The following is a 19,317-nucleotide window of genomic DNA, read 5'->3' as shown; positions in this document are numbered from 1 at the left end:
TGTATGAATGTTAGATCTCTAAGTTAATTTATATTCTCTTTAATTTCTAAATAAATTTCCATAGATTTTAGTGTACAGGACTTGCACACATTTGAAAATAACATATCCCTAAGTATTTCTGATTTCCTGATATTGTGGTGAATGATATTGCTTTTAATTTCTTTTTTGGACAGGCAGAGTGGACAGTGAGAGAGAGAGACAGAAAGAAAGGTCTTCCTTTGCCGTTGGTTCACCCTCCAATGGCCGCCGAGGCCAGCACACCGCGCTGATCCAGTGGCAGGAGCCAGGTACTTATCCTGGTCTCCTATGGGGTGCAGGGCCCAAGCACTTGGGCCATCCTCCACTGCACTCCCTGGCCACAGCAGAGAGCTGGCCTGGAAGAGGGGCAACCGGGACAGGATCCGGCACCCCGACCGGGACTAGAACCCGGTGTGCCGGCGCCGCAAGGCAGAGGATTAGCCTAGTGAGCTGCAGCGCCAGCCTGCTTTTAATTTCTGTTTCCCAAATCTTTATTGCCAATATATACAGCTATTGGTTTGTTGCTTTTTGTTGTTGTTGTTTTGATTTTGGAGTTTTTTGTTTTGGTTTTCTGTATTTCTGTCTTGTAGCCTGTAACCTTTCTAAATTCACTCACTGGTTCTAGGAAGTTTTGTTTTCACATTCATTAAGATTCTTTCCATACATAGTCATATAATCTGCAAAAATTAATTTTACTCCCTTTGTTTCAGATTATTGGAGTGTCATTTGTTTTGTTCTTGTTGTAACTGTTACCTTCAGTCAATGCTAAATATGTGATGAACATAAATATATTTGCCTTGTTTGTGCTTTAGTAAGAGGTATTCAGTCTTTCACCATTAAATGTAATGGTAACTGGGCAATCATTCTATGGGTAAACTGTACCAAGTTGATAAAGTGCTCTTCTACTCCAGGAAATCACAAATAAAGTATTTAATGAAATTCATCTTATCTACATCTATAGAGATGATCATATTTTTATCCTTTATTCTGATGAAATAGTGAAGTGCATCGACTGATTTTTTTCAAACAATAAATCAAATTTTAAGTCCTGGTTTAATTCCACTCAGGCATGATGTATTTTTTATACATTCCTTCAACTTGGCAACAAAATTCTCTGAGGATTATTCATTTGATATTCATGAGAGATGGTGTATTTATTTGAAACTCAGTTATAGAAAGAGAAGGGGAGAGAGAGGAAGAGAGGTCTTCCATCTGCTGATTCACTCTCCACATGGTTGGAATGGCCGTAGCTGGGCTCCTCTGAAGCCAGGAGCTTCTTCAAAATATCTCACCTGGGTACAGGGGCTCAAGCCATTTTGCCATGTTCTGCTGCTTTCCCAGGCAAATTAGCAGGGAGCAGGATGGAAAGTGGAGCAGCCAGGACTTGAACAAGTGCCCATATGGCACCGCAGATGGCAGCTTTAACTGCTATACCACAGTACCAGTCCCAAGTATTTTCTAACACTATCTTTTTCTGTTTATCAGGTGGTTCTGGTCTTAATTATGTAAGTTGAAAATGTTGATTTATTCTTTCACTTTCATAAACAGGTTTTTCATGAAAGGTGGTATTTCTTTTTCATGGCTGATTGGGCAAAGTCCAAATAAGATCAATCTATCACTTATCTTGCCTTCCTTGGGATTATTTATGTGAGGATGCTTCAAAAATTCATGAAAATGCATATTATGAAAATCTATGCATGGGGCCGGTGCCACGGCTCACTAGGCTAATCTTCCGCCTCGCGGCGCAGGCACACTGGGTTCTAGTCCCAGTCGGGGCGCCGGATCCTGTCCCGGTTGCTCTTCTTCCAGGCCAGCTCTCTGCTGTGGCCCAGGAGTGCAGTGGAAGATGACCCAAGTGTTTGGGCCCTGCACCCCGTGGGAGACCAGGAGAAGCACCTGGCTCCTGCCATCGGATCAACGCGGTACGCCGGTGACAGTGCGCCTGCCGCGGCGGCCATTGGAGGGTGAACCAACGGCAAAAGGAAGACCTTTCTCTCTGTCTCGCTCTCTCTCACTGTCCACTCTGCCTGTCAAAAAAAAAAAAATCTATGCATGGATTTCAACTTTTGCAACAAAAGTGTAATATTAGCTGTGTATAAACTTTTTGAAATACCTTCATATTTTAAGATTCTATCATAGTACTGAATTACATTTTCTTGGTAGTATTTGGATTGTATTAAAAACTAACTTATTACAGCCTATTTTAAAATAATGCATTATTTCATGAATAATATAAGATCTTTGCAAAAGTATTTATGTTAGCCCTTCTAGTTCTTTTTGGTATAGTTGTATTTCCTTTTTGCTTTGATGTACCTTATAAACTTCATATCATATTATCTTTTTAAACAGTAAACTTTCTTTTACAGAAATACTTAGATTAAATGTTATTTTATGTTACATATATACTATTTTTCTTGATCAGAGTTTCCATAAAATGTTCTTTTTCTTCAACTGCAAAAACTTATAATTTCTTATGATTTAAGAATGCTAGAAAAATTTTTATCAGGTCTTATTTATTTGAAAAATCTCCATTTGATTTTACTTTGAAAGATAGTTTCAATATGTATATAATGGCACTTTGTTAAACTTAATATTTTGAGATAACATTTTTAATTTACAGTAAAGTCAAAGAATTAATACTCCACTAAATAAAGAGGTCAACAAATAAAAAGTAAAAAAAAAAAATAGTTGAGCAGGACTATAAATAATAATTAAATGAAATATGTTCAGTATTTTTACTCATACAAAAGTAAATTTTAAAATAGTCACAAAATCATTAAAACTAGTAGTAGTATTAACAATTTATTTGAAAATATTTAAAGCAAATTTCCTATGAAGGCAGGACATTGCTTTCTTCTTTGCACTGTTTCTGGCAAAAAGTATGTGATTATTCTTTACTTTTCTCCCAGACTTTATTATCTTTTCCCCTTTGCTTTAAAAACATTGCTCTTTGTTATGCTTTTGCAAAAAATTTAATATGTGTGTCTTGATACAATTTTTTCATGTTTTTTCTGCCTTGGTAAAGAATCATAGATTTCATCAAATTGGGAAATGTTTCAGAAATTTTTTATTTGGGAAAATTGATTTACTTAAAATGTCCCCTGTATTCAGTGTTCAACTAGTTAATACTCCTCAAAATAAAAAAAAATTCTCAGTGAAGATCAGAAAATCTGAAATTATGAACAAAATCAGTATGAACATTTAGTCCCATTTAGACCATAGTTTTATATTTTTAATATTAAAAGAACAATGTAATATTAAAAGAACACAGTTCATAGATACAATACTAAGTATATAATGATACTTCCTTTCCTCTCCGCTCCCCTCCCTCTCCCCCCCTCTCTTTCTTCCTTTGTTTCTCTCATCTTTGTGATAACATCATTTATTTACTTTATCAAAGACTTAATGCTCCACTAAATATAGACTTTGACAAGTGAAAACTAAGAAAGACCACAGTTCAGCAAGACTACAGACAAATCAAAATATGTAAATTTCTCTAAATATACTAATTTATTACTCTGTATATTATGTAACACAAATCAGAGAAAACATGTGATATTTGTCTTTTTGGGTCTGGGTTCACTAAGCACAATGATCTGCAGTTGTATCCATTTTGTGAGCAAAAGTCAGGATTTCATTCTTACTATGGCTGAGTAATGCGGCATGTGTATATACCACATTTTCTTTAACCAGTCATCAGCTGGTGGATATTTGGGTTGATTCCATATCCTCCTATTGTGAATTGAGCTGCTGTGTATATGTATATATATATACACACACACACACGCACATATACATACATAAGTATGTATGTATATGTGTATATATATATATATGTATGTATACGTATATGTGCGTGTGTGTGTGTATGGGAGTACAGATAATTCTTTCATATACTGATTCCAATTCCTTTGTGTATATTCCCAGGAGTGGGATAGTTGGATCATATGGAAGATCTATTCCATATGACTGTACCAGTTTACATTCCCACCTACAGTGTATTAGAGTACATTTTTACCCACATCCTTACAAACATTTGTTAATTTTTGATGTTTGGCTGATAGTCATTCTGGCTGGAGTGAGGTAATACCTCATTGTGGTATTTGTTAGCATTTCTCTGATGGCTAATGATCCTGAACATTTTTTCACGTTTGTTTTTTGTACTTCATCCTTTGAAAATTTCCTATTCTTGTACCTTGCCCATTTATTATTTTCAGTGTTGTATTTCTTGCTCATTGTATCTTCTAGATATCATTTATTTATTCTGTTACTTGCCTTTTGCTTTGAGTGTTTCCTTTGCTGTGCAGAAGCTTCTTGCCTTGATGTAATATAGTTTTTCTATTTTTGCTTTTATTTCCTGTGTTTCTGGAGTTTCGTCCAACATCTTGAAGCATTTCCCCTGTATTTTTCTCTAGTAAGTTGATAGTTTCAGGTCTTAAGTTTAGATCCTTGATTCACTGTGAGTTGATTTTTGTGTAGGGAGTAAGGTACCAGTCTCATTTCATACTTTTGCACGTGGAGTTCCAATTTTCCCCACACCATTTATTGAAGAGACTGTCCTTTCCCTGGGAGTAATTTTAGTTCATTTGTGATCTATTGTTGTGCCTCTGTACTAACACTAAGACCTGTTACTTCTATCTATGTTTTGCTGCCCTTTATCTGACCTTTCTCTATTCTCCTTTCCCACACTCGTTCCAGCCTCTAGTAATCACTGTTGTAAGTTCAGATTGATATTTTCAAACTTCCACATATGAGAGAGAACACGTGAAACTTATCATTTATAGTGCCTCATTTTCTAATTGTTTACAGATGAAATGCAAGTCTGACACTAATGTCATTGCTGAAAATGGAAATTCTAATTTTTACATGGTTATATCTTATTTAAATAGTCCCACTCTTTTCTTCTCTAAACCTGTTTGGAGGCTTTTATTTCCTTCTGTTGGTAATATTCTTCTGTATTACTTTTTTTTTTTTGGACTTAGAAACAAAACAGGAAATCTTTTTTTAAAAAATCTTTTAAGAATCTTTTTTAAAAAATCATAGCTACATACTGAATGATTGATCCTGAAGAGTTAAAAGTATTGGTTCTAGGGAAAAAAAATATATCCAAGAAACTAAGAACATCTTAAACAGGAATGCATGAGTCAATTTCAAATCTAATATGAAATTAGTGATTAAGGGAAAATCATTAACTGTCAGTATTATTAATCATTATACAGTTTCCATGGAGTTATGGAAAAATAAATTTATACCAATCCCAAATCCTTGCTCACCTCATTCAATGAGAGCTATTTTTCACTTCTGCCAATGGTGACATCATCTCATTTCTTTAAGCATTAAACCATGGACTTTCATTTTGGTTTCAGCTCTTTTATCCTGCATGTTGAGTGATGTCTTGATGTCTCTCTCCTTTACAAAAGTTCTTATATTTGTTCCTTACATTTAATTTCTATTATTGCTATTCAAGATATCAGTTTTCTTAAATTTTCTCTAAATCATTGTGACAGATAAATAGCCACCTATTTTTCAGTTTCTTAATGTTTCAAACATTTTTGTGCACAACCACCTTGTCTTTTTAAGAACTACTGTTGTATATAAAAATTAGGAAAGTGAGCTTTCTCATTATCCTTATTATTCTAAGTGCAAAGAGATTTAGAAGTTCCAGGATCTTAGCTAGAGACTATAACATTAATGATCCTGTTTCCTAATTTGAAAAATGGAGTTAATAGTATCAACCCTCAAGGTATTACAGAAATGAATAATTAAGTCATGTATATAAAGAACTTAAAGTGGTAAGGCAAGGTGACAGCTCTGATTAAGATGCTTGGGTTAGCAACAGCCCACAGATACACAAATTTGAACAGCCATATATCATTCAAATCATCTAGAGCTGTGGAAGCGAGGTGTATAACCTCAGTACCTGGTTTGGTACTACCCCTTCTCCACTGTAAGTACCAAAGCATGGAGAAAGATAGCTCATCATCTACTTGGGAAAGAGAGGATAAATAAAGTCCAAAACTCAATTTTGTACTGGGGCCACCTTGAGAGAAAAAAAAATTTTTAAAAAAACCTAAAACAACAGGGCCCTATCGTTCCTACGCTGAAGTCTGTGCCTTTCAAACTTGGTATGTAGAACCTCCTTAGACTGGTGGCTAAGGAATTGACTCCACCAACTTTCCCCCAACTTCTGACATATAGCAGAGATAGACTCTAGCAGCTGGGAAATAGGACAGAAAATATAATTTAGGATATTGTATTGGCCCTCAGAGCGAGACCCACTGTTGTGAGACTAAGGACCCAAGAAAGCTCAAAGGTTTATCCTTACACTGCTGCACACGAAGCCTTCAGACTTGTCCCACTATCAGGCAAAGATCTGAACTCCAGGGATATGGGCCTACTTTATTCTGTATCACTACGTGCCTCATATGGGCCTGGCATGCAGCCCTAGACTTTTAAGACCCAAAGGCTGTGAAACCAATGGAAGTGCCAACACGGATGGCCGAGGCACTGCCTTTATCACCCTTTCCCCATTTTAGGGATGATTGCAAGGAACCACAGGATTGTGTGTTGGAAAATAGTGGCAGGCTGGTAAAATACTCAACACTGGAAATATCCTGAAAGTCACTGTCCTCAGGTTAATAACCTTTGGGTAGGGCCTCAATGCCAAGTGGAGAACTGTGGCCCCAGTTGATCATATTTATATTTCACCAAGCATCACTGTGGCCAGTTGTAGTAACCTTGTGAGTCCATCTTAGCAGCAGACAAACCATAATAGTGTAGGTTTTATCTTTTGCCCACTCTGTGCTTGATTCAGTGTGCTGTGGGCTTCTGGCATGATCCATCATTATGACATTGGTGATGGAAAACTGGGTATCTGGGACTGCCCAGGCCCAGGATGGAGGTTTTTAGGAATAGACTACCCCCTTTTTAAGTGCTTTGCCAGTTGCCAGTTCATTTTGAACAGCATGTCAACTTTAGGAACAAATATGAGCCCAGAATGTCCTCTGAGACTGAGGGAGAGACCACAGTGAGGGCAGACTTGAACCAAACCTTGACTTACGCCACCATCTAGTGCTGAAGAGGTGGAAATGTCTACAGGCTCAGAAAATCAGTGGTCTGCTTAGAATTCCTGAAAAGACAACCACAAATTGTCATATCAAGAGTATTTGAAATAAAAAACCCCTTAAAGGGAGATGACATTGAATGACACCAGGCATCAAGAACTCTTGAGCATCAAGAACCATGACTTTACCTAATGAACAAAATAAAGTACCTGAAACTAACCTCCTAGGATCTGACATTTTCAAATGCTTGAGTGAAGAATTTAAAATAGCTGTCTTAAGGAAACACAACAAACTTCAGGAGAAAACAGAAAATTTAATATGCTTGTATAGAGAATTGACAGAGATGGAGGTAATTAAAAAACAAAATATAAATCTTTCAAATTAAAATACCCCAAGTGAGAGGAATACAAAATGGCTAAATAAGATATAGCCACACTAACTTACGCTGCTCTGGGTTAAAAGAGCAAAGGAAGGACTATGTTTCCAGGGGTCTAAATGATGGAAATTTTCATCAAAGAAGTTGAAAAAAAAAACCACCAATACTCCATGGGACAAGAGAAGAAAAGATAGAGACACTGCTGCAGCGAGTGAGAAAGAAATTGCTACATGCCTTGCCACTTGTAGTTTTAGCTGCAAGGGTGTTTCACAGTCACCCACTGACTTTTACTTGAGCCTGGAGAGCTGACCCAGGGTCTGAGCAATTGCCAGACTAGGAGCAGGGAAGCTATATTGCTTTCCTCCCTTCCCCAACAAGAGCAAGACACCATATGAGACAGTGAAAAGCTGTGAAAGCTGTTCAGAGTGCCTCTGTTCTGCTCTCACCAGCATCACAGTCTGAGTCTGGCAATGTGAGGGGCAAAGGACAGATATCCTGCACCTGTGGGAGTTTGGGATCATTAACCCCAGAGCTACTTTCACACATTACACATAAGTGGGATTCCCATGGGCTTCTAGGAACTAACACAAGCAGCAGCAGAATAAAAAATCAGCTCCTATCCTGGAAGATCCTACCATACCCTGCAACACTAGGACTATAACAACTAGTTCTAAATTTCTCAATAACCCTGGAATCTACCTGGTGGACATAGGGAAGAACCTACCTGCATTCCACCTCTCCGGACTCATAACCTCCAGAGTAAAATCTGTATAACTTGTAGTCACTCTGGATGACTTGAAAATGGTTCAGTACATATCCTCTAGTCCTAGGACTAGGGTTGTTGGCATTATAAGCCACAGAATCAGTTGGAGTCTCCCAGCAAGACCTGAGGAAGGGTCTATCCATATCACACAGTCCTAGAGCCTCAGCAATGGAGCCACAAGTCCCAGCAGCACTTAGGCTTACCAGTAGGACAATGGGGCAGCCACCTTTATCTCCCTCAGTACCAAGAACAAGAACTTGGCTATCACATTTGCCAAGGAGACTCACACCAAACTTGCTGTGGTCCAAAGACTCATACTCGGGAAAATCCTTATTCATCTCAAAGCCACACTTCTATCCCTATTATATGCAGCAAATTAGACTATTGTGTTGCTTATAGACACAGCTGACATTGATTAAATCAAAAGAAATTAGAGCCTGCACACTTTGGCTCACCTAAAACCAAGCCAAAGCAATAAGCTAAGATCCTGAACTGAAGGAAATCTATGAAATGACAGATACAGAATTCAAAGTAAAGATTGTAAGGAAACTGGGTGAGATACAGGAGAATACAGAAAGATTAAAAAGATGAGGAAACCAATGAGTGACATGAATTAAAATATGACTAAGGAGGTAGAATTCATCAAGAACCAAATAGAAATTTTGGAAACAATAATCTTTAATCAGTGAAATAAAAAGAGCGCTTTAACAGCAGAATAGACCAAGTGGAAGAAAGTATCTGTGACCTGGAGGACAGAATTTTGAACAAAACTTAAACAATAGAAAAACTTGGATATCTTAACACTAAGGAAAAATACTTTAAGTGAAACTACAAAAATACACGGAGGCACCGATAGCAGAAGAGATCAAACAGAAGAACCAGGGAGCTCAAAGATCGGCTACTTGAAAGTACATAGCTGGAGGCAAAAATAAATTAAAAATCAGAAAGGATGAAGAAAACTTATAGAAACTTTGGAATCAAGTCTACCCCAAGATATACTATAATAAAGTAGCAGAAATTTAACAAGAGGAATCTAAATCATTCAAGATAAATAACATTCCATTAGACCTACCTTGACTTCTCATAGGAAACCATACAGGGTTGGAAGGAGTGGGATGAGGCTTTTACAGTGAGAAGGAAGAACCTGCCAGCCAAAAATATTTTGCAAATTACAGCCATTCATTCAATATGAAAGATAAAGATATTCACAAACAAAAGCTAAGAATTTAACACCAGTAAATCTGTGCTGTGAAAAATGTTCAAGTGTTATTCAAACTTGAAGAGATGCTAATGTGTGAAAACTAAAAGAGCAGAAGAGAGAAAGCTCACTTGTCAGAGTAACTGTCTAGATAAATTCAGGATGCCCCAATATAGTAAAAATGACATATAACCCATTCATGTCTATTGTGAAGACTAATGATGCAATTAAAAGCGAAACTACACTAACATATAAAGAGACAGGAATTATAGAAAGACGTAGAATCAGACTTCTACTAGGCACTTATTAGGTGTAGCAAATGCCCTTTACCCATCACCATATTTCCTCACTCTGAGGTCATTTGTGCTCCTATTTAAATGCCCTCATGGTGTATGCATTACATATACAATTTTACTTCTGCTTCATTGCAATTATTTCTGAATTTCAATGCACAGTGAAATCCTTGATTTTTAAAAATCATATACTAATCTTTGGTGTATGACAGATGATCTTTGGGGAAAAAAGAACTAAAATCTTAAATTTTGTTGAATAAATCACAGTTTAGGAGGTGTTAACAAAGTATTCTGAGAACTTCTCACAGGACTGCTTTCAGGGACACACCTTCCAATGATCAAAGAGCCTCCCGCTAGGCCTACCTTCTCACCTTGGGTTAAGTTTTCCACCCTTTTCATACCATTAACTTGTGACTCAGAGTTTAAAGTCCAGTATGAATTCAGGAGTCAAGTCATCTTCAAGCTATATCAATATTTTATTATAGTTTCTTCATAAACTAATGAGTGTGAGTATGCACTGAAAATATTTCTAAAACATCACTGAAGGGATGAAATAAGGAAAACATTTTAAAAATTTATGTATCCTAGCAATCACGTAGTCAAATTCTTTATGTAATATAGCTGAAGAAAAAGAGAAGATTCTACTTGATCATGATGACATAATTAAAGACAGAGCCAGGAATAAAAGGAAGGTCATCAGATTTGGTAACAGAATTCTCTTTTCATATTGCCAAACTTCTCCACATTCACTCAGTGCCCCAGAAGTGGTGAAGTGGTAAAGACTTTCTGGAAACTTGCTGATAATCTACCAAAGAGATCAATCTTTAGTCAAAAGTGGATAAAAACTTGATGCTGTATTTTAAGAGAATTCAAAAGTGTTTTCATTATCCATTTATATAAAAGACATAGAATTAAAAATTCTTGTTAATCACTTTTCGATTTTGGATATAGAACTTTATGAAATAATAGGACGATACTATTTTACTTTGAAAATCTTTAAGCCTATTTTCCATTATGATTTTCCTATTTAAGAAGTATAATAAAGTCAAAATGGCATGCTCAATATATATAAAAAGTTTATACCATAATTTTGGAACCAAAATCAATCTTTGGTTTGTTTCAAAGAATGAGAAATTAGAAGAAGAAAAGTCGTTCCAGGAGAAACATTCTGGGTGGAGATCATTTACAAAGCATATCGGAGGAGAAATTCTCTAAAGCTCTATGCATTAAAAATAAAACTGAGACAAATTTCAGCAGTTGTAGAAAGACAAAAGTAAAACATCCTCTTGTTTATACTAAAGTTTTGATGCAAGAAAGTAGCTGTATTAGTCCAGATGTTGTGTAGGAGATATTGTGACTTATACTGGTATCTTACTTATTTTGACACTCTCTCCCCTGGATCATACTGGTATAACTTGATATTGATAATGACCAAGAGATTCATGTAGTTCTTTTTAGTTTGAAATGGGAAGACCATATGTATTAAGTATCTATAAAGGGGGTAGAATAGAGTGAAAAAAATACAAGGAGAAATCTATACATATTAATTGGTAAGTTGCTGGCAAAAACATTGATGCTATAAGGAGTGTAGCCAGTGGATCTTTCTCTCAAAGTTTCCACTGTGTGTCTCAGCAGTGTTGAAATTTTTATATTCTATGTGTGTGGTTTTATTTTCTTTATTTGGTTTTGGTTTGGCTTACTTCTAAAAAAGTTTCCCTTCCTTGTGATTCTTAGCTTAAGATCAGACTTTCCAAATAAAAATAGCGTACTCTATTTCATTGCCCAAAATGTCCTGAGATATAGGGGAAGGAACAGAGGATTTACCTTTCTTGAAAGTCATCCATGGGCCGGCGCCGCGGCTCACTAGGCTAATCCTCCGCCTTGCGGCGCCGGCACACCGGGTTCTAGTCCTGGTCGGGGTGCCGGATTCTGTCCCGGTTGCCCCTCTTGCAGGCCAGCTCTCTGCTGTGGCTAGGGAGTGCAGTGGAGGATGGCCCAAGTGCTTGGGAGACAGGAAAAGCACCTGGCTCCTGCCATCGGATCAGCGCGGTGCGCCGGCCGCAGCGCGTCAGCCGCGGCGGCCATTGGAGGGTGAACCAACGGCAAAGGAAGACCTTTCTCTCTGTCTCTCTCTCTCTCACTGTCCACTCTGCCTGTCAAAAAAAAAAAAAAAAGTCATCCATATTCACTTGTAATGCAAATTTCTTAATCACAGATAATCAAATTCTGAATCACCAAATTACATGAGTGGCCATTACCTGTATTGTACTCTTCTGTTATATGACTTGTCCTCTTGCATCAAAATGGCTGTTTTATAGTGAAGATTTAGAATTTATCTAATTACTTTCATTTGTTTTTTGTAGTGCTGCTGAAAAGTTGGCCCTTTTTAATGACTAGAAGAAAATACGTCACCAGTGAGCTCTAACTCACCAACACATGTCAGCCTGTTATCCCACCAGCCAACTAAACTGGAGCCTCATAGATAGGAAAGATACAGGAAATCAGTGTGTTACTCAAAGTAAACTGTCATGTTTTAAGAAAACATATTATTTTTGAATATGAAACACCAATATATAATTTAATGTTTGCTTTTATATTCATCAAGTAAATAGCTAGTGTAATGACCCTAAAAATGTTTTAATAGTGTTGACAGACTCACAAAATAAGACTAGTGTTAAAGGGACTAGGAAAAACATCTCAGCAAGAAATGTGACATAGAATTCTGTCAGTGAAGGTCTTTCTCCCAAGAGACTATGTGACATACATAAAATTGTATGGAGTGAATCAAGTAAATTGTAAATGCATGGCATTGTTATAAAGGAAATAAAAAATAGAGTATGAGAATTCTGCTCTGGGGTGGAGGTGACACAGTCAAAATATTTTTCTGTGTACAGTGATCCACAGTTGCATTAAACTCTATTATCTGAAAACCAAGGAAAACAAAACTCCCGGGGATTTCAGTAGCATAAAAAAGGTCTGAATAGAATCATTTCTATCAAAAAAGCTTTTCATAGTGTTAGAGCATTTTATCATATGCCTTTTCTTTCAACTGGTACTGCTCTATAACATTGTTTAACAACATGGTAAATGTATGGAAATTAAGACTAATACATTAATACTAGGGCAGGAACAAAACTGATCTCTGTTTCAGACCATTTTGCAGAATATTTCAAATTTTCATGGGATATGTATTTAACTCTTTCTCAAAACAAGTGTAAACTCAGTCTAATTAATGACTTTTAGACATGTTAATGACTATAATAGGAAAGTTGAAAACAGATTTCAGTCCTAAATTTGTGATTCATTTTCAGCAAAACCATCAGAAAGTCACAGTTTTGAGTTGGCTTGACCTGAAAAGGGGGGGGGGGGGGGGCCATTGGCCTGTGTCTCTGGTTTGCTATTGCAAGAATAAGCTTCCTTGCAGAGTTTCACCCAGATCCCAATTCTTCGAAAAGCAAACAAACCCAGTATCTATGCTTCCCCTTTAGTCTGAGTTACAGGGTTCCCACTCTGCCCCCTTTTGAAAAGCCTTGGATCTCAAAGGCACATTCAGGCATTGCTTCCTGATTGCAGAGAGCCAGTTCTTTTAACTAGGGTCTTAGAAGCAACACAAGTGCCGAAACTTGGTATAAGCAAATAACATTTTGTTCCTACACAGTCTTCACATGCATGAGCAACCTGTATAAACTTAAAAAATGTCAGTGAGAGCAATAAGAAAATGAGTTAATGCCTAACAGACCTTTTTCTCTTTTTTCCTTTTTCTTTCTTAAAATTTTTTATTTCTTCTCTCCATGGAGAATTCCTCTGAGAGTAGCTTCCTCCTTCCCCACAGCTGCTGGACATTCATTATATTTCGACATATATATTTTATATTATGACCTCCTCCTTGTGTTTGGGTGGTTCTTTCTGTGTCATGCTGAAAAACCTGGATGGCCTTTTTTCACAAATTTATATCGATGGCTTTATTGTGTTTAAATACATAGTGTATCTGACAATAGTACAAAGAATGTTGAAGGCTTTGGAAATATATTGGAGCAAGGTTTCTGTAAGCTATTAAAATCAGGTAGGTATTAAACCAAGCTAGGTTATTAAGATGTTAATTATGATCACAAGGGCAACAGGTATGCCCTGAGAATTCGTGAATAGACAGATTAATCTGAAAGGCAAGTAAGGCGCATGCTCACTCCCCAAGCTTCTCTGTGACTGAAGTGGAGATGTTCTCTCTCCAACTCAACATAAGGTGTAAGATGCGCTGATTCAGAAAAGCAGGTGTAGAGGAGAAGGCAGGGCACTGAGAGCAATAGCAGTTCAGATACGCCCAGGTTGCCCTCAGAGGCTGTTTTCCCTATCACTTCAAAAATGACTTCTTTTCTACTGGACAAAGAGGCTTCCTGATGATTTCCTCAGTGAATAATTGTGAGACAGTCAGCAGTCTAGTAAGAATTTAAGGTGCTATGCTGCATGAAACTTGTAAATATTTAGGATTTGAAGTCCCTGATCATTAATAAGTAAATTACCTACCATCACTGATACTCAGTTTCCTATCTGTAAGTGAAACAACAGTATCTAGCTCATAGATTGGCAGCATTAAGATAGCTAAACAACAAGAAAGAGCTAAACATGTAGAGTTCTTAGCATAGTGCTTGGCACAGTTAGTAAATGAAAGCTATTATCGCTACATTTCTATTCTATGACTGTTTTAATTACTGTTATATATTACCTCTACTATCTTATGATCTACCAACTTAATCTGTATATTAATATATATTTTCTTCAACTGAGTAACAGTTCCTTAACTATGACAACAAAGTTCCTTCTGTCCTCTCATTCTGTTTTATGTAACTACTTTCTGTGATGTTTTTTCATCAAACATTTCATAGAGGTTTATATGAATGTATATATGATGGTGATACTAGTTATTTTTGTTTCTAATTTTGAATTTGAGGAGTGATTTTTAATGCAATAACCATACTATTTTAATAATAGAATCTTTTAAGTGATTTCTTCTTTTTTTTACTGAAAAGTTTTTGTTTTTATTTCCAAGATCAAATATTACAACAAGACGTTTACATGTATTTATAAAAAAATGCAGCAGTTGAATTTATAGATCAGATGTTTCCTTGAATTTGGTCCCTCTCAGCACAGTGAGCTGATGTCTTCAAAAGACTTATCGTCCCGCTCCCTCCCCCACCCAGTTAGTTCTCCCATCCACCCTCCCAGTTCAAGTTGCAGTATTAATATAAACCAACTGGGTACAACACAGCAAGAATATTCATGATTTGGTACAGCCAAAACCAGAGGATCACCAATGGAGAGGAAGATCCTCATTTAAAAAACATTTACCTATAGACTATGTATAGCTATAGATATATCACACCCAATTATCTAAGATTTCCCTGGTTTTAGAGCAAGTGGAAGTTCCATTGAGTATTAGCCAGCAGTTCCAGCTCTGCTTTACCCAAGGGCATGTCTTTCTCCTACAAGTAGAGGTTCTCTACCACCTCCACATGTCTTCAGATTTAAGGCTTTCCCTAGCACCTTTATTATCACTTACTGGATATAGAGGAGGGTCTTTAGTGTGTCTTGATCAAAAAATTTCATGGATGGTCCAATTATTCCTTCTTTCCACACTGGGGAAGAGCTGCAGAAGCAAGTGATTATCTCCTAGTAATATTCCATCTTCATTTCTAATGTATTCAACTAGTTTGAATAAGGTACTCTTTTCTATTTTGTTCTTTCAATTTTGAGAGGTAGAGCTAGAGCTTCCATCCATTGGTTTGTTCCCTAGATGCCTACAATGTCTGATTCTAGGCTGGAGCTGGAGGAGCTGGGATCACATTTCAGGTCTCCCTGTTGGGTTGCAGGAACCCAATTACTTAAGCCAATATCACTGCCTTCCAGAGTCTGCATTGGTAGAAACCAAAACTGGAGTCAAGAGTCAGAGTCAGGACTAAAATTCAGGCAGTCTTCAATGCGGTGCTGGCATCTTAGCCACTAAGCTAAATGCCTGCCCTGTACCTACCTTTTTATTGCTCCTCTTTGTATTTTAACCAGCTAATTCTACATGATATATGGTAATATTAATAATAAAATAATTCTTGGTATCATGATTTATATTTCCTAAAGATTGCTTATTTCAAGTCACCGTTTCTCATAGTGTTCATTTCACTTTAACAGGTTTCCTTTTTGGTGCTCAGTTAGTTGTCACCTATCAAGGAGAACAAGTGGTATTTGTCCCTTTGGGATTGGCTTATTTCACTCAACATAATGTTTTCCAAATTCCTAACAGGGATCACTTTTCAGTTAAAATTTAAACACCTAAGAACAATAGTGTGTTAATTACAGAGTTCAACCAATGGTACTAGAACAAAAAAAAAATACTAAAATGGATAAAGTATTACATTGTACATCAACCGTCAGGACAAGAGCTGATCAAGTCACTGTTTCTCACAGTGTCCATTTCACTTCAACAAGTTTCCCCTTTGGTGCTCAGTTAGCTTTTGCCAATCAGGGAGAACATATGATATTTGTCCCTTTGGGACTGGCTTAATTCACTCAGCATGATGTTTTCCAAATTCCTCCATCTTGTTGCAAATGACTGGGTTTCGTTGTTTTTGACTGCTATATAGTATTCAATAGAGTACATGTCCCATAATTTCTTTATCCAGTCTACTGTTGATGGGCAATTGGGTTGGTTCCAGGTCTTAGCTATTGTGAATTGAGCTGCAATAAACATTAAGGTGCAGACTGCTTTTTGTTTGCCAATTTAATTTCCTTTGGGTAAATTCCAAGGAGTGGGATGGCTGGGTTGAATGGTAGGGTTATATTCAGGTTTCTGAGGATTCTCCAGACTGACTTCCATAGTGGCTTAACCAGTTTGCATTCGCACCAACAGTGGGTTAGTGTCCCTTTTTCCCCACATCCTCACCAGCATCTGTTGTTGGTAGATTTCTGAATGTGAGCCATTCTAACTGGGGTGAGGTGGAACCTCATTGTGGTTTTGATTTGCATTTCCCTGATTGCTAGTGATCTTGAACATTTTTTCATGTGTCTGTTGGCCATTTGGATTTCCTCTTTTGAAAAATGTCTATTGAGGTCCTTGACCCATCTCTTAAGTGGGTTGTTTGTTTTGCTGTTGTGGAGTTTCTTGATCTCTTTGTAGATTCTGGTTATCAGCCCTTTATCAGTTGCATAGTTTGCAAATATATTTTCCCATTCTGTCGGTTGTCTCTTCACTTTCCTGACTGTTTCTTTTGCAGTACAGAAACTTCTCAATTTGATGCAATCCCAAATGTTAATTTTGGCTTTGACTGCCTGTGCTTCTGGGGTGTTTTCCAAGAAGTCATTGCCGGTACCTATATCTTGCAGGGTTTCTCCAATGCTCTCTAATAATTTGATGGTGTCAGGTCGTAGATTTAAGTCTTTAATCCCTGTTGAGTGGATTTTTGTGTAAGGTGAAAGGTAGGGGTCTTGCTTCATGATTCTGCACGTGGAAATCCAATTTTCCCAGCACCATTTATTGAATAGACTGTCCTTACTCCAGGGATTGGTTTTGGATCCTTGATCAAATATGAGTTGGCTGTAGATGTTTGGGTTGATTTCTGGTGTTTCAATTCTGTTCCATTGGTCTATCCATCTGTTTCTGTACCAGTACCATGCTGTTTTGATTACAATTGCCCTGTAGTATGTCCTGAAATCTGGTATTGTGATGCCTCCAGCTTTGTTTTTATTGTACAAGATTGCTTTAGCTATTGGAGGATGAACAACTTAATATGTTATCCCTCTTAGTATTTTTTTGTTTGTTCTACTTAATACTTTTGGTTGAATACTGTAATCAATACACAATTCTTCTTAAGTGCTGAAACTTAACTGAAAAGTGATCACTGTTAAATATAAGAGTGGGAATAAGAGAGGGAAGAGATGTGCAATTCGGGACATGCTCAAGCTGACTTGCCTCAAACGGTGGAGTTAGAAACATACCAGGGGATTCTAATTCAATCCCATTGAGGTGGCATGTACCAATGCCATCTCACTAGTCCCAGTGATCAATTTCTGTTCACAATTGATTGTAATGATAGGACTAAGAACCAAAGGGATCACATAAACAAGAATAGTGTCTGCAAATACTAGCTGATAGAATAAAAAAGGGAGAGAATGATCCAACATGGGAAGTGAGATACACAGCAGACCCATAGAATGGCAAATGTCCTAACAGCACTCTGGCCTTGGAATCAGCCCTTAAGGCATGCGGATCCAGCTGAAATGCCCATGAGAGTATTTCAGGCATGGAAAGCCAAGATACTGGAGGAAAAAAAAAACCTAAATGAAAGATCTCCACGAGTGAGATCCCAGTGGAAAGAATGGGTCATCAAAGAAGGAGGTACCTTTCTCTGAAGGGAGGAGAGAACTTCTACTTTGACCATGGTCTTGTCTAAATATGATCAGAGTCAGTGAACTCAGGGGGCTTCCATAGCCTTGGCAGCTCATGACAAGAGCCTAGGGTGATTACTGATGCCATAAACAAGAGTGTCAATTTGTTAAGTCAACAACAGGAGTCACTGTGCATTTACTCCTCATGTAGGATCTTTGTCCTTAGTGTGCTGTACATTGAGATTTAATGCTATAACTAGTACTCAAACAGTATTTTTCACTTTATGTTTCTGTGTGGGAGAAAACTGTTGAAATCTTTACTTAATGTATGCTAAACTGATCTTCTGTATATAAAGAGAATCGAAAATGAATCTTGACGTGAATGGAAGGGGAGAGGGAGTGGGAAAGGGGAGGGTTGCGGGTGGGAGGGACGTTATGGGGGGGAAGCCATTGTAATCCATATTCTGTACTTTGGAAATTTATATTCATTAAATAAAAGTTAAAAAAAAAGATTGCTTATTTCTCCTGCCATGTAATGCAACATGTATATTTCTCAGCATCCATGACATCCACATATGTCAATACTTCCACATTTTCATCTTCTTATCTGACCTCCCATAATTTGATTCTTTTTCATGTTTTAGACTATGTCGGTCATAGTAATTGATTCTCAAGATTCTCAAGTTAGAATAGCAATTATCAAAATCTAATCATGCCACCAAGATAGCTGATTGATTCAGAAATGTTCACATAAATCTAAATCTTAAGAATCTGACAAAAAAAGTAACACAGTTCCATAGGAATGAATTTTTGTGAATGTTTAAGCAAATTAACTACTAAAAGAGTAATTAAATAGTCTTAATTTTAGTTTATAAATGTAAACCACTACTTATCACTAGAATTTCCTGGGTTCCTACCTCTCATGGAAAGCTTAGAATGAGGACAGGACTAAGTATAACAAGTTCAGTTGTCAAGGCAGCATCATTATTGTATTCTGAATTGGCCATGGTTATTAACTATAAATATTCATGCTTGCTAACAAAGTATCAACGTATATGTTATTTGCTAAGTGTCAAATCTCCTCACCTCATATTCCATATATTGAGGAAGTGTGGGTTGTCTGGTACCCCCCAGAATCACTCTTCCTATCAAATATTCTTCCTCTTCATCACAGTTCCCCAAAGTCTACCCCTCTCTGCAGCTAGTCCTGCCCTATAGATCTTGGACTAAAAGCC

The 19,317-nt window shown here is 37.1% G+C and overlaps 1 protein-coding gene across 4 annotated transcripts in view; it reads left to right on the top strand.

Annotated features, from left to right (window-relative positions):
- Positions 1–19,317, top strand: part of LOC100339238 (uncharacterized) — a 212,952-nt gene that overhangs the window by 44,717 nt on the left and 148,918 nt on the right. For 2 of the 4 annotated variants that reach the window (XR_016220166.1, XM_089312751.1), the window contains one exon: positions 12,076–12,526. The exons of the other annotated variants lie outside the window; for them this stretch is intronic. Coding sequence is in view for 1 of the 2 variants with exons in the window: in XM_089312751.1 (XP_089168877.1) it covers positions 12,076–12,084 (9 nt within the window). In the remaining variant the exon portion in view is untranslated. Of the gene's footprint in view, positions 1–12,075; positions 12,527–19,317 lie in introns of those variants that run through there. 4 annotated transcript variants of the gene reach the window in all.

This window comes from Oryctolagus cuniculus, chromosome 14 (assembly GCF_051225735.1).
Source record: "Oryctolagus cuniculus isolate XC-2025 breed Fujian yellow rabbit chromosome 14, ASM5122573v1, whole genome shotgun sequence".
In the NCBI taxonomy this organism is placed as follows: Eukaryota; Metazoa; Chordata; class Mammalia; order Lagomorpha; family Leporidae; genus Oryctolagus; species Oryctolagus cuniculus.
The sequence above is the reverse complement of the archived record's forward strand: the minus strand, read 5'-3'. Positions and strand labels throughout refer to the sequence as shown.